Below are 15,150 nucleotides of genomic sequence, written 5' to 3'. Positions count from 1 at the left end.
TACCCTTTCTTGCCAGCCACGCTGTGGAGTACTTGGACACGTGTGATGGAGCATTGTCCTGCATGAAAATCATGTTTTTCTTGAAGGATGCAGACTTCTTCCTGTACCACTGCTTGAAGAAGGTGTCTTCCAGAAACTGGCAGTAGGACTGGGAGTTGAGCTTGACTCCATCCTCAACCCGAAAAGGCCCCACAAGCTCATCTTTGATGATACCAGCCCAAACCAGTACTCCATCTCCACCTTGCTGGCGTCTGAGTCGGACTGGAGCTCTCTGCCCTTTACCAATCCATCCATCTGGCCCATCAAGACTCACTCTCATTTCATCAGTCCATAAAACCTTAGAAAAATCAGTCTTGAGATATTTCTTGGCCCAGTCTTGACGTTTCAGCTTGTGTGTCTTGTTCAGTGGTGGTCGTCTTTCAGCCTTTCTTACCTTGGCCATGTCTCTGAGTATTGCACACCTTGTGCTTTTGGGCACTCCAGTGATGTTGCAGCTCTGAAATATGGCCAAACTGGTGGCAAGTGGCATCTTGGCAGCTGCACGCTTGACTTTTCTCAGTTCATGGGCAGTTATTTTTCGCCTTGGTTTTTCCACACGCTTCTTGCGACCCTGTTGACTATTTTGAATGAAACGCTTGATTGTTCGATGATCACGCTTCAGAAGCTTTGCAATTTTAAGAGTGCTGCATCCCTCTGCAAGATATCTCTGAGCCTTTTTTTCTGAGCCTGTCAAGTCCTTCTTTTGACCCATTTTGCCAAAGGAAAGGAAGTTGCCTAATAATTATGCACACCTGATATAGGGTGTTGATGTCATTAGACCACACCCCTTCTCATTACAGAGATGCACATCACCTAATATGCTTAATTGGTAGTAGGCTTTCGAGCCTATACAGCTTGGAGTAAGACAACATGCATAAAGAGGATGATGTGGTCAAAATACTCATTTGCCTAATAATTCTGCACTCCCTGTATATATATCTATATACATAAATATATACGTATATATCACTATATATATATATATATATATATACCTATATATAAATAATAATAATAAAAAATATATATATATATTAATTCTACATATATATATTTATGTAATATTTTTACATAATTAGGTATTTTAATTACAATTAGCGGGGAAACTGCTATGTTTACACTGAGGGTTAATCCAGCCTCTAGAGCCTCTAGTAGCTGTCTCACTGACAGCCGCTAGAGGCAGTTGCGTGCTTCTCACTGTGAAAATCACAGTAAGAAGACGCCAGCGTTCATAGGAAAGCATTGTAAATTGTAAATTGTAAATGCTTTCCTATGAACTGGCTGAATGCGCGCACGGCTCCTGCCGCGCATGCGCATTCAGCCGATGACGTCGCTAGGAAGGAGGAGAACAGGAGGAAAGCTCCTCGCCCGGCGCTGGAGAAAGGTAAGATGTTAACCCCTTCCTCTCTCCAGAGCCTGGCGGGAGGCGGACCCTGAGGGTGGGGGCACCCTCAGGGCACTATAGTGCCAGGAAAACGAGAGTGTTTTCCTGGCACTATAGTGGTCCTTTAATTGTGACTTACAGGGTTATTTCATAATGTGAGAAGTATTAATTAGTGCATTCAAAATTATTTCAAATTTCATCTCAAAACATCCGAATTGGAAACATTCGCTAAATTTGAAATTCACGTTGAATTCTCGCTTTAATAAATAGTGCTGACCCTGTGTTTTAACTAGTTTATTTGTGAAAAACAATTGTAATTTATTCTTGATTTGTATTACTTTGGTATTTCATGTGATCGGAGGATTTGTGAAATCATCATATTGTGTGTTTAACGGTTTTCTTTACACCAAACATAAGTAGCAGTATTTATCATAGCCCCTAATTTCACAGTCGTTGTCATTATTTCTTTATCACCAACAGTTATGCTCCCTCGACTTCCATAGTCTTAAGCAGCCCTCTTACCTTTTATTAGCAGATAATATATCTGTTCAAAGGAAGAAGAAAGGGCAAAATGTTCTGACATTCAAAGCATTAACCTGTTGAGATCCTCAGAGCATGATTTGGACATCACAATCTCAAATACCTCGACCCACTAGCCATATTCCATCCGACATCTCCCCACATCCTGCTATTTCACTATCCTTGTATAACTCCATCCCATTGCTGATGTTCCAATGGTCACTGCATTGTGAGGCTGTATGTCTCTCCTACTGACCTTTCACGCTTCGTTTTGTAAAATCAATTTTCACATTGTTGCACACCACAATGAACACGGTTTCTTTTATTAGCGATAGCTTATGGATCTGATACAGATAATACGGGTGTAGCCCTCCCTAACCATTAGTTATCGTAACTAAGTTGCATCTGCTGACTGCTATAATACAGGCTAAAATGTGTCATTAGTCAGGTGTGCATCTGTCTCATTTTCAGTTGACAGTCTGCTTTTTTTGATATTGTAATTGAAACAATGATAGGAATGGATATTTAACATCACCCGTTTACCTTAATAAAGCAGTTGTGGAGTATTGATCATGCCTCTGTAGTTTCACTGCTCAATTAACTACCATTAGTTTAATCACATATGTTTCTGTTTATGCAGCTCTCTCGCTCTCTCTGTCTCTCGCTCTCTCTGTCTCTCGCTCTCTCTGTCTCTCGCTCTCTCTGTCTCTCGCTCTCTCTGTCTCTCGCTCTCTCTGTCTCTCGCTCTCTCTGTCTGTCTCTCGCTCTCTCTGTCTGTCTCTCGCTCTCTCTGTCTGTCTCTCGCTCTCTCTGTCTGTCTCTCGCTCTCTCTGTCTGTCTCTCGCTCTCTCTGTCTGTCTCTCGCTCTCTCTGTCTGTCTCTCGCTCTCTCTGTCTGTCTCTCGCTCTCTCTGTCTGTCTCTCGCTCTCTCTGTCTGTCTCTCGCTCTCTCTGTCTGTCTCTCGCTCTCTCTGTCTGTCTCTCGCTCTCTCTGTATCTATATATCTATATCTATATATCTATATATATATCTATATATATATATATATATATATATATATATTTTAACTGAAGGTCTCCCCAGAAAGGAATTTCAAGGGTCAGGATCAGCATAATAAGAATTTATTTTAGGCAGAATAAGCCGATAAAATACAAAAAGTATAAAAAGTAATAAATAAAAACACAGCATGCATGAAAACAAAATGGTTTCATTTTCTATCAGGTGTAACTTTCTTAATTTTTTTTTATCTCCTGCTCAGTAAATTTAACTTAAACTATATACAGGAGGCTCCTGCTGGGTCCAGCAAGCTATTAACAGAGCAGGACAAATTATAAATTAAACATAATTTGTAATAAAGGAAGTGTAAATATTAGATTACTCTCTACAGGAAGTATTTAGGAAGACTGTGTAAGTCACATGCAGGGAGGTGTGACTAGTGCTGCATAAACAAAGTGATTTAACTCCTAAATAGCAGATAATTGAGTAGTGACACTGCAGGGGCATGTTCTATACACCAAAACTGCTTCATTAAGCTAAAGTTACTTTGGTGATTATAGTGTCCCTTTAAGTCTACGTGGGAGCCCAAGTGACAGTTATTTTGTAAGAGTAGACTCTGTATCATTGATGACTGAGACCAGGGCCAGATTGGAGTAGATCACCTCACTGCATCAGAACTTTAATTCCCATGATGTTTTACCAGCTGTAAGACTGAGAATCCATCTTGTGAGTTGTAGCTATGATACCGCTGGGCATATAGTTCTTGGCTTCCTATGACTTATCGTGGCCTTTTACACTCTAGCAGTGGCAGAATAAAGTTTACATGAAGCTCAGCCAGTCCTTTATTTATTCAATTGGAAAATACTTGGAAATTATTATATTTATGAAATTATTGATTCAAATTGCTTTTTATTTTCTTTAATTTTGTGTCTTGTGTTTGCTTATAAATTGCATTAGATGTTCCAAAGATACCTCTACAGCAACGAGAAGATGAGCTTTTATTAAAGAGGAAAATAAGTCAAGCCAGTTTGTTTCAAGCAAAAAGAGCCCGACTGAACAAAATAACAGGTATCTTTATATACAGGATTTGCCATGTTTTATAGTATCAATTTTGGGCTGAAGTTACAAAATCATTTTGTGAATTAAAGGAAAAAAAAATAACTAGACCTCTGGTCAGATAAACACTCTAACATTGCAAGGATTCTGGTTTGGGGTTTGAATTGCAGCAGTAAGCAATAGAATGATTTCAATAAACCCACGCAAAATCTGCAGAAGAAGCCATACTAACACATACTGCTCTCAAAGAGTCCTCTTGTCCCTGTCACATATCAATCTATTCTTTATAAGCTGCTACCTGTTTTCAAACATTCACAGCCATTGGAAGCACTGCTCCTTACACCTTGCCTTCAGAGAGGATGCATACCCCAGCCAGTATAAGTAGACTTTCTGAAATGGTGTGCTTTGTCGCTGAATTCATGAATGAAACTACTACCAAGTGCTTAGTTATACTGCAAATTGAATAAACGTAACACAAAAATGAATTAACCGCACCAAGCTTTAGCTTCCATTGTAAACATACGGAACTGTGCTGTGTGTCTTTTAGACTGCAAGCGCTCCTCACATTGTGTTTACCTCTGTCTAAACTTGTTCCACTAATTACTTGGTTCCGGAAAAATGCTGCTTATAAACTAGTGATAGATTTGGACTGGTGAATATAGAGTCTGAAATAAAATTGGTAGACATTGTATAACCTGAATACTTTCTAAATCTTGTCACGTAGAAGTGTCTAGGCTCATCTGATGACGGCCCTTTCTCATCTCCTGTATCTCCAGAATCTTAACGTGTTCCACCCCTCCCCCCCCCCCCCCCCCCCCTGAATTTGTTTGAATTGTTTTTATCCCGCTTGTACAGTAATGTGGACTGTGCTGGAGCTCTATAAATAATAATGATCATTAAAAGGCGGCCATGTGGAGCAGATGAATGCACAATCATCTCAAGATTCTTCTGAAATCTTACCTTCTAACTGAAACACATTAAGCACGACGAACATGAGCGAGCAAAGCTCTTAAGGAACACTTAGTTCCCCCACTCAGTTGTGCTGTGGACACACTAGACAAACACTTAATTGTACTGTGTTCCCACTTCACAGTCATTTTATCAGGACATGAACCACAGTTTGCTTTGCTCTCCATGTAAATAGCCTTCCACTTTATTTGTAGGAAGAAAACCAAATTCATATATTTTCATATATAGATATATATTTAAGCCATGATTTCAAATGGCTGAGTAGTTACTAAATCAATTTTTTAAAATGATATTTTGTAGTAAAACTGAAATTTCAAGATGTCGCCCTCCAGTAGGGCCAATGGTCGATTCTAAGTGGTAATTACAGCCACATTTACTGTGGCTTGCTTAGATGAATATTATCTAATTGGGACATTAGGGGATTTAAGTCACGTTATATTTTTGTGGTTAAAAACGTTTTTCCATTCTTTTATAAGGGTTGCTGGCTTCAAAAGCCGTTGAGTTGGATGACGCGGAAAAGAAGGAGCATGCTGCCGAAATGACTTCAAGGCTGGAGGAGGTATGAAATGAGATCCCAGCAGGGACCTACCACAGGGCTGTAACTTACTGAACCTGTTCAGAAATACTCCAAATCAGTGCCTGTTTATGGTGCAATGCTTTTGATGTGCAGAAATCAAAAGCTTGTTGTAAGTATTCTAAATCTGCCTCCTGGTTGTGGGGCCGATTCCAGTCCATTTTATATTTTACTATCCTCCCACACCAAATCAAACTTGCTTGCTTGAGTTCTTTACATCAGAATGCTTTGGAGCAGCAATAGCTAAACGCGGACTGGATAGAAGCCTCTTGCAGACATGGAGTCAGGTTTTTAATACTGTATGTTTACTAGCAGTAGTTTTTATTATACAATTACTCTCAAATGCAGAATCAAGTTGGAGTCTTGCCTTTTTTTTCTTGCCCGTTGACTTCACTTTTCACAGTGTCTGTTGTTTACTTTGTAATATAAGACCAATTGTAATATCTGATTAAAAACCAACTGGGGCGATACATTAAAGTGCTGTTAAATTCACTGTGAAGTCAGGTGACTTAAACAAGAACATGTTACTCCTTAAAAGATAAAAAAAAAAAAATGCTTTCAAATGTGTATTGGAGCATAAAGTTAACAATGACAGCTGTTGATCTGTAGAGTAGATGTAAAGAGGAGGTAAAAATGAATTTTATTGAAAAGTTTTGAAATTCTGTAATCTTCTGTGATTGTGAGCTTTGAAGAAGTCACTCGCCATGGTTCTCCTGCACTTAAATTAGATTGTAAGCTCTTCTGAGCAGGACTATATTGCACTTATTGTGTGGTGGGCAACTTTTAGATTGAACTTAATTGTTGAAAGGTTAAGGAGTTCAAAACTAAATACTACTCAACAATAAAATATCAACAGTTTTTTCTTGTATTACGATTCCAGTAGGAACATTCTAGTGTATTCACTAAACCAAGAATTGTGGAGATTTGAGAAGAAATTTTAAAAATGTTAAGCCAAGCTAAATTAAAGGAAGAGAAATTCTCATTTGGCCAGCTGGAATACTTTGACCTTTGGTCAGATTTTCACAATTCTCCGTTCAGTGAATAAACCTGCAACTCCTTTTCTTTATGGCTGGATTTGTTCTACATTCAAGCTAGGATTAATAAACAAGACACTATGCTAAGATGCCGATGCAATGTGTTTTCTTGCATCCCTGAATGGCTTGAGTATTACTGACTTGGGGCAAAGATATTTACTAGAATGTTAATTGGAAATGTAACTCTAAATTCATTTTAATATATTGTAGAAAAATCCAAGCTCCCACGCCCAGGCTGAATGTCCCAAAGCGGTCACCTTTGTAGGCTTCCCAGAAAACTTTGTAAGTATTAGTAGTAGGTGGGAGAGATCCAAAAACATAGAACTGTATAGTATTTTGTGTAGAGAAAGTCTGAAAATGATCTGGTGGTATTAGTATTTTTGATGTGGTGTTTGAATACCCCCATCCAGGTACTGTAGGAATCAAGGCTCTGTGGCACAAGTGAATTGCAAGGTCTAGGTTTAACGTTTACAGCCTCGTTATCTTGGCCTTATTGTTTTCTCCCCACTTTCCATTATGTTGACCTCCATTCTCCCATTATTTGCAATACCTGTGTTGGCAAATAAATCTCAAGTGTGTTTGTAATTGTGCATAGGAATTACGCCTTGACAACGGATATAATCAAGTTAATCTAAATAGTGAATTTACATACCTTTTTATGACATAATATCCCTTTATTGCTTAGTCTACTGCTGTAGTAAAACTATCATGGTGCTGATTAAAGGGACACCAAATTTTACTTTTTGTGAAATGATTTTGGCACACTGATACTCTCCCATGTATTGGACAATGTTCAAGTTTGTCGGAAACTATGACTCTAGTAGCTATCAGACTGAAATCTACTACAGGCTCTTTCTCCATGATTGATGTAATCACGTCCTTCATGGTAATACCAAACGCATCCAATGCTTTGCAACAAGAAACATCAGGTTGGACAAAACTCATCATTGAAGTCATCATGATGTCAATGAGAGATAGCAGCACTGAAATAAAAGGCTGAACGAGTAATCTAAACACAGACAAGAGCATTCTATTGTTAAAAATAAGTAAATTTATACATGTTGGGTGTTCCTTTAAATGTCACATAAGTTGGTCTTCATCAGTCAACAAGCTCCCTTTTGGCTAGGCAACTCAACCACCTCTGAGTTATTTTAGAATAAAAAAATACTTCTTCCTACTAGTATTTATGTGAATTAACTTTTTTAGATGTTTCTCCTCGCCCATCCTGTCCTCTTCAGTTTTGCTAAATACTATATTTTATATATATATATATATATCTTTCTCGCCTGTTTGACAATCCATGTTCAATAAATATTAAGGTTGTTCTCTGGTTATAGACCACATATTTAAACATCCTGTGATAGTTTTCTATATTTTCAAATTGCTCCTTAAAGAATTGATCTGTAGTACAACATATTGTTTATAAATTCTGAATGGAGCTAGATGCTGATATCTGAAATAAACGTGACACCAAATGTTCAATCCCAGACTATTTGAGCCATTGATATTCATTTAGTAGGGGATACTCTAAGCACCTAAACAACTTTGGCTTAATGAAATGGTTTTAGTGTATAGAGGATACCCCATGTAGTCTCACTGCTCATCTGTATATAGGGCCCAATTTAAGATCCTGGAACTTGCTTACAAATCTCTACGCAATGTTGCAAACCTACCTATCCTCCCTAATACACAAGTATGTCCCACCTAGGCCCCTATGCTTTGCCGAAGCGTCTATCCTCTTTATGTGCTCCCACCTCTGATGCTTGCCTTCAAGACTTCTTTAGGGCTGCACAGTTCCTGTGGACCTCCCTTCTCCATTACACTTTCACCCAGTCTCCACTCCTTAACAAAAACTTTGAAAACTCACTTTTACAGGAAGCCATATCAACCAAAGTGTCAATAGCTTTCCCACCATACTTCCTCTCCTGCAACTGTGTAATTCAAAAAATAAAACCAACCACTAAGCCTTCTGTGAATACTTTTCTACCTCACCCTTATGTTTTGTCACTATACCCCACTCCCTCTAGCATGTAAACTCATTGAGCAGGGCCCTCAACCCCTCTGTTCCTGAGCGTCCAACTCCTGTTATTACAAGTATGTGTCTGTTAGTCCACCCATTGTACAGTGCTGCAGAATTTGTTGGTGCTCTGTCAATAATAATAATTATGCTGAAGTTGTTTTGGTGCTTATGATGTCCCTTTAAAGGACCACTAAAGTCACCCAGGGCACTTTATCTCAATGAAGTTCCCTTGTGCAGTAGTCTATTTAACCTAGTATTTTTTTTAAAAAATGTCAATGTGTACATTGAGGGTTAAATCCACCTCTAGTGGCTGACATTCTGACAGCCACTCGATGTATATCTGCAGCACTGACCTAGTAAAGCTCGGTCATGTGACGCGGAAGCCCCCATAGAAAAGCATTGATTCCATCTGATCTCCCATGCCTTCTCCATGACGTCGCGGGAGGCAAAGAGAAAGCAGCTCCTAATGTAAAAAGGTAAGCAAACATTTCATTTTTTTTTTTTAAATACATATGGGGGAGAAATGGGCAGGGGTTATAAAGATAACTGGGATAGCAACACTAAAGCTATATATATATATATTTTAGTGAAACAAAATGTTTCAACTTTTTTTCTTCTTCTTCAGCAAACGATCTCTAGAATATTCATTGACCTTTAACCCCTTAAGGACCAAACTTCTGGAATAAAAGGGAATCATGACATGCCACACATGTCATGTGTCCTTAAGGGGTTAAAGGGACACTATAGTCACCTGAACAACTTTAGCTTAATGAAGCAGTTTTGGTGTATAGAACATGCCCCTGCAGCCTCACTGCTCAATCCTCTGCCATTTAGGAGTTAAATTCCTTTGTTTATGAACCCCAGTCACACCTCCCTGCATGTGACTTGCACAGCCTTCCATAAACACTTCCTGTAAAGTGAGCCCTATTTAGACTTTCTTTATTGCAAGTTCTGTTTAATTAAGATTTCCTTATCCCCTGTTCTGTTAATAGCTTGCTAGACCCTGCAAAAGCATCCTGTATGTGATTAAAGTTCAATTTAGAGATTGAGATACAATTATTTAAGGTAAATTACATCTGTTTGAAAGTGAAACCAGTTTTTTTTTCATGCAGGCTCTGTCAATCATAGCCAGGGGAGGTGTGGCTGCATAAACAGAAACAAAGTAATTTAACTCCTAAATGGCAGTGAATTGAGCAGTGAAATTGCAGGGGAATGATCTATACACTAAAACTGCTTTATTTAGCTAAAGTAATTTAGGTGACTATAGTGTTCCTTTAACCCCTTAAGGACACATGACGTGTGTGACATGTCATGATTCCCTTTTATTCCAGAAGTTTGGTCCTTAAGGGGTTAATATTGCCATTTGAGCTTTGTTAAAGGATCACTATAGGGTCAGGAACACAAACATGTATTCCTGGCCCTATTGTGTTAACACCACCATCTAGCCCCCCTGGGCCCCTCATGCCTCCATAAATATAGTAAAAATCTTACGGTTTTCAAGCCAGAAGCTGTAACTCTGCATGCTGTTAGACTCAGAAAAACAAGCAGTCTGCTGACATGTGGTAGCCTGATCCAATCACAGTGCTTCCTCATAGGATTGGCTGAGACTGATAAAAAGGCAGATCAGGGGCAGAGCCAGCATGATTCAAACACAGCCCTGGCCAATCAGCATCTCCTCATAGAGATGAATTGAATATTATGCCTCCATCAACTCTGAAGTCCCTCTGGTTCACTCTGAGTGACTGCAACTGGAGGTGTCCCTAGCTTTCAATGTAAACACTGTATTTTCTCAGAAAATACAGTGTTTACATGAGAGAGGCTGCAGGGAGCTATAGTTCTCACCTGAACAACCATTATTACAACCAATCATTAAGCCGAAGTTGTTCAGGTGACTATAGTGCCCCTTTAAATAAACCACATGACCTTGTCCTTCATTTATTCACTGTCGCTGTATTATGTCCTTGTGAGGATGTGGCCTTTAAAAGGAACACTATAATGTTAGGAAAACAAAACTGTATCCTAACACTATAGTTTACCTGTGCCCCTACTCCCCCTGTCCTCTCCGTGAAAAGAGCCCATTTTTCAGTTACCTGATTCCATCGCTGATGTTCCTCGGTGCTGGATTGGGCTCTGCCAATGTAATTTCGATTTGGAAACCTAATGCGCATGCCCAGCGAGTGCTGCGTGCGCATTAGAGCTTTCGCTTAGGAAAACCTTTAATCAGTGCTTTCCTATGGAGGATTTGAAGACACTGGATGTCCATTGTCGTTTTATGGAGTTAAACCCTGTGAAACAGTATTAAGCGCCTCTAGTGGGTGTCTGGTAGACAGCCACAAGAGGCACTCTTAGCCACGCAATATAAACATTTCATTTTTTCTGAAACTGCAGTGTTTTACATTCTAGGGCTAAGCAATGGGACAGGGACACTGCACCCAGACCGCTTCAATGGGATTAATTGGTCTGTGTGCGTTTAGTGTCCCTTTAAGCCTTGTACAGCCCCTATATCATACACAAATACTCTTTTCTTTAAATTTTGTCTTTATAGTCCGTTTCTATGTTATGAGTATTATATGGAGGATTCGCTTTCTAGGCGTAAACAGTGATCTCCCCCCAAGTAGTCTTTGAAATAGCAAAACAAGATTATTTTATTCCTTGACCCTCCTACAAAGGTAGTGGCTTGGTCACATTCAGTCTTTGGCTCTTTTAATAATATGCTAACAAGTCTTTGGAAAAAAGAAAATCAGAATGATACTTCTCCGTTCAAAAACCTGAAGAATAGATGTGTTTTCTAAGCTCTAGGTCCAGTACTGCTAACACAGTGTCATGGTTGCATCGAGACCGGTATCTTTCGGGATAGTTAATGTTTTTAGGATCCTCACATTTTATATCCAACAAAAAAATGTCAGAAAGAATATTAGAAACTCTGCAGAAAAAGTAAAAATAACAAAAGAAGCATTTTTTTCCATTAAGTTTACATATTTGGTTTTATGTTTTTTCATGTTAGCCTATAATTATTTGTAATGTAATTATTAGATTTTGTTTCCCAACTGTTTTATTCTAAACCAATGTTTTTCCTCATTAATGAATATTTGTTGCATAGTTAAAAGAAAAAAACAGCATACTACAACACATCAGGTATCTAGTGGTTGGGAATTCTAATCCTGCCGTGCTTGTTGAGCCATATGTATTCCAATTGGATATGTTTATTTTCTGACTTGTGATTGTTTTACATGGGAACTCTTACACGGGCTTAACTTTTTTCTAGGGTTTTTTACATTTTTTTTTTTTTTTTAGTGGGATTGAATTTAATCACGTGCCACAGAACCCTCAATTTTTCAGGCACATAATTTGATGTGTAGTTTGCAAGACAAAACGACGTCTGTATTGATGCTAATTTATCACGATTCCTAAAATAACAGTGATACATTACAATTATATTTATTTTAGCCAATTTAGTTCAGAATTCCTTACATTTACCAATCCTTTTATTTTTTTTTTTTAAGATCTGACTCGGATTCCAGTATTTTCAGGAATCACTCCCCACCATCCATTTAGTTTAATCTTGAATATTTTATAAAAGTGCTTTTGATTAAAAAGCTTATTTTAATAAACAAAATAGATAGAAAATGTAATATTTTTAATGTGCTTTTAATGGCAATCATTGGTATTCTGATGCTAAGGTTTCCCATTTAATACAAACCAATATACCATACTGTATCCAGGGTCATGCATTGCAAAATTGTTGTCGTGCTTTTTTTTATGAGAACAAATTGCATATGTGGTAGTGTTTTTGTGAGTGATGCCTGTCGTAGGGAGATTTTTGTTTTTATTTTTTATTAGAACAAAATTTCTGTAAAGGAACAATGTGACTTTTCTTATAGAGCTGACAATGTATGCAGAAATTGAGTTTGTTGTAGTTGATGCCTTTCACCAGTGTGAAAACGTGCAATAAAAAAATGTTTATTTACGTGTTGTGGCTATAATTAATGTGAACTGCAGCTTTTCATTGATTGATTGAAGTGTAATGCCGTGTCCTAGCCTTAAGTCTGTGCTTAAAGGAACTTGGTATCTGTCTATCGCTGGATCTACGACTTTCTGCCATTCCTCATTGCTAAATGAAACTCTATGCATCAACTATCAAGCAGACGGTTTATAAAAAAAAAAATCTTATCACTTCCTGGGCATTCAGTTGTCTAGAAGGAAGATGGAATTTTGAAGATCGCCCCCAAAAATATCTGCACTCTTTTTGGAAGATTGTTTTCAAAGTCTAACTTGCTGCCCTATGCACCAACAAGACAAAAAGGAAAAATATATCTTGATTCTGTTTTTTGGCAATTAAGTGTACTTTGCATCGTTCATTACAACATCTCAAAATACACAGAGGTTTCTAAATCAGTTTCCAAATAACCTTTTTTATTTTGGCTTGTGTTGTATGTTATTCTCATAAATGTAACTGTTGATAAAATGTGTGCAAGTGGTGGGGGCTGCCATTAAAAATAATAATAATAATAATAATAATAATAAAAAATAAATCTTTAAAGAACTGAAAAACAAACAAACTAATAATCATTGATATATTACAAGTTGACAATTTGTAAGTGAAGCTTATTCACAGTGCTCGTGAAATGTTGCATGAGTTAGATTTGGGACATTGGGACATTGGGACTTCTCCATGAAGAACATTTGTGAAGCAAGTTCTGAGCACAGACCTTTCAGCTAAAATATCACTGTGTGGTTTTCTTGTTGTGTGCTCCCCTTTTAAAGCTTTGCCCCTGGGTTGTGTTTATCTCTGTTATTGCCTTTGAGTTATTAAACATCAGAGATTGTCATCATAAAATAAATGTCTTGCCTGCCGTTGTAAGACAGAAGTTTGGTACAGTAAGTATTGCGAGTCACCAGGAAAAGCCAATCATTGACATCAAGTAACTTGGAAAATGGAATAAATCTAGACTTTTTTTTTTTTTTTTTTTTTACAACAGATAGGTAGGGAAACGTTATGATTCTCAATAGGAAATATGTAGAAATGTATCCACAGTGTTATCATACAAATGTTTACAAAAATAATCTTTGTGCCGCTGTACGATTTGACGTCTGTTTTAAAGGCTCCTATAGTGTAAGGAATACAGCTTTGTGCAGTGTTACTTTAATAGACCCAGTAAATGTGCACGTATGCCTGTTTAATTTATCAATCTCTAGATAGTCATTCTAGACTTCCATGCCATGTACTTTCCCCTCCCCCCCCCCCCACTTTCCTGACAGTTACTTGGTTAGTACGATTACTCCTGTTTGGTTTCAATTTAAGTGCTCCGGAACTAAAGCTTCATATCATTTTCTTCATTTTACCTCCCCTCCAAAATAGTGATATTAGTTAAACCAACATTCATTTTGCACCGTAAAATGAAGTTTAGCCTAGAAAACCTTGTTTAATATCCCAGCAACGACATCCATCTTTCAAAGCAACAATTTTCTCTGCTGGGTTCCATTGTGTCCCTCTACATCTCTGCAGATGTATTGTAAATGGCAGATGGCTTTGAGAACTCAGAGCACAGAGTCCATTGCATGGATTTGTGCACACTGCAGTAGTCTCATGCTTTGCCCTCTACAGTACAGATAATTGGTGTAACTGTATTTGTCGTATACAAGCATACAGACAGTAGAGAAGACTTATCAAAGTGTTCTGTTTTTACAGAGTACATTCCATTGGTGACTTCTCTCCTTTTTGTGAACCACTATGCTAATTTTTCAGACTTTCTATAAAATATTGCAAGACAAAGTATACCATATCATTTCTAAAACTTTTTTTTCTTTTTAATGTTTCTGTAACGGTTGAAAAATTAACCTACGGTATATAAATTTTTTTACATATTTATAATTGTCATGTTTCCTTGTACGAACATTCACTTAATGTTTTGTACTAAGGTTAATTTCATTCCATTTTTCAGATGTCTAAATTTTAAAATTGATATTTCTTGTCCTTATTTTTAACTTAACCGCTTACTTCTATCCCTCCACTTAATAGAAACATTTACATACATTGTATGCCTGTGTTTTTCTTTCAATATGAACTTTGCCATTCTGCTGGTGACATATTTTTGCTATTATGAAGTGGCATAGGTTGTTTCTTGCGTAAACATGGAAACACACTTAAAAATTAAATAGAAAATGCTTTGGGGGCCAATGAAATATGCAGTTTGCAGTTGTTCAAAAACAATTCTGCAATATGCATATTTTATGTGTGATGGTGTTCAAATTTAAATATGGCAACCCTAGTTTTCTTTTAGATTATTGGGAAAAACCCCAGTGCGATTTCTAAAGAATGTCAAAATTTGATATTCCCAAAAGTTAAGATCAAACACCTTTTATTTAACGTAATCATGGCTGATATTGTATAATTCCTGAGATGCGTTCCTTTTCTTTGTGTGCTACATAAAGTAAAGATAAGCAACTGATTGAGTCATTCACTCTGGTTCTCTAAAACATGCTAGACTGCTCATTTTGTTCTTAGTCAATTTGTCGCTGACTAAATCAAGAGTTGCCCAACGCATAATTATCTAGCACA

General features: G+C 37.6%; 1 protein-coding gene across 1 annotated transcript in view; it reads left to right on the top strand.

Moving 5' to 3' along the window:
• PHF20L1 (PHD finger protein 20 like 1) overlaps positions 1 to 15,150 on the top strand; it is a 78,458-nt gene that overhangs the window by 39,744 nt on the left and 23,564 nt on the right. Inside the window, exons 7-8 of the mRNA XM_063451044.1 lie at positions 3,896 to 4,006; positions 5,440 to 5,522. Of these exons, the coding sequence (XP_063307114.1) occupies positions 3,896 to 4,006; positions 5,440 to 5,522 (194 nt within the window). The remainder of the gene's footprint in view (positions 1 to 3,895; positions 4,007 to 5,439; positions 5,523 to 15,150) is intronic.

The sequence above is a fragment of the Pelobates fuscus genome, chromosome 4 (genome assembly GCF_036172605.1).
Source record: "Pelobates fuscus isolate aPelFus1 chromosome 4, aPelFus1.pri, whole genome shotgun sequence".
NCBI classification, from domain to species: Eukaryota; Metazoa; Chordata; class Amphibia; order Anura; family Pelobatidae; genus Pelobates; species Pelobates fuscus.
The sequence above is the reverse complement of the archived record's forward strand: the minus strand, read 5'-3'. Positions and strand labels throughout refer to the sequence as shown.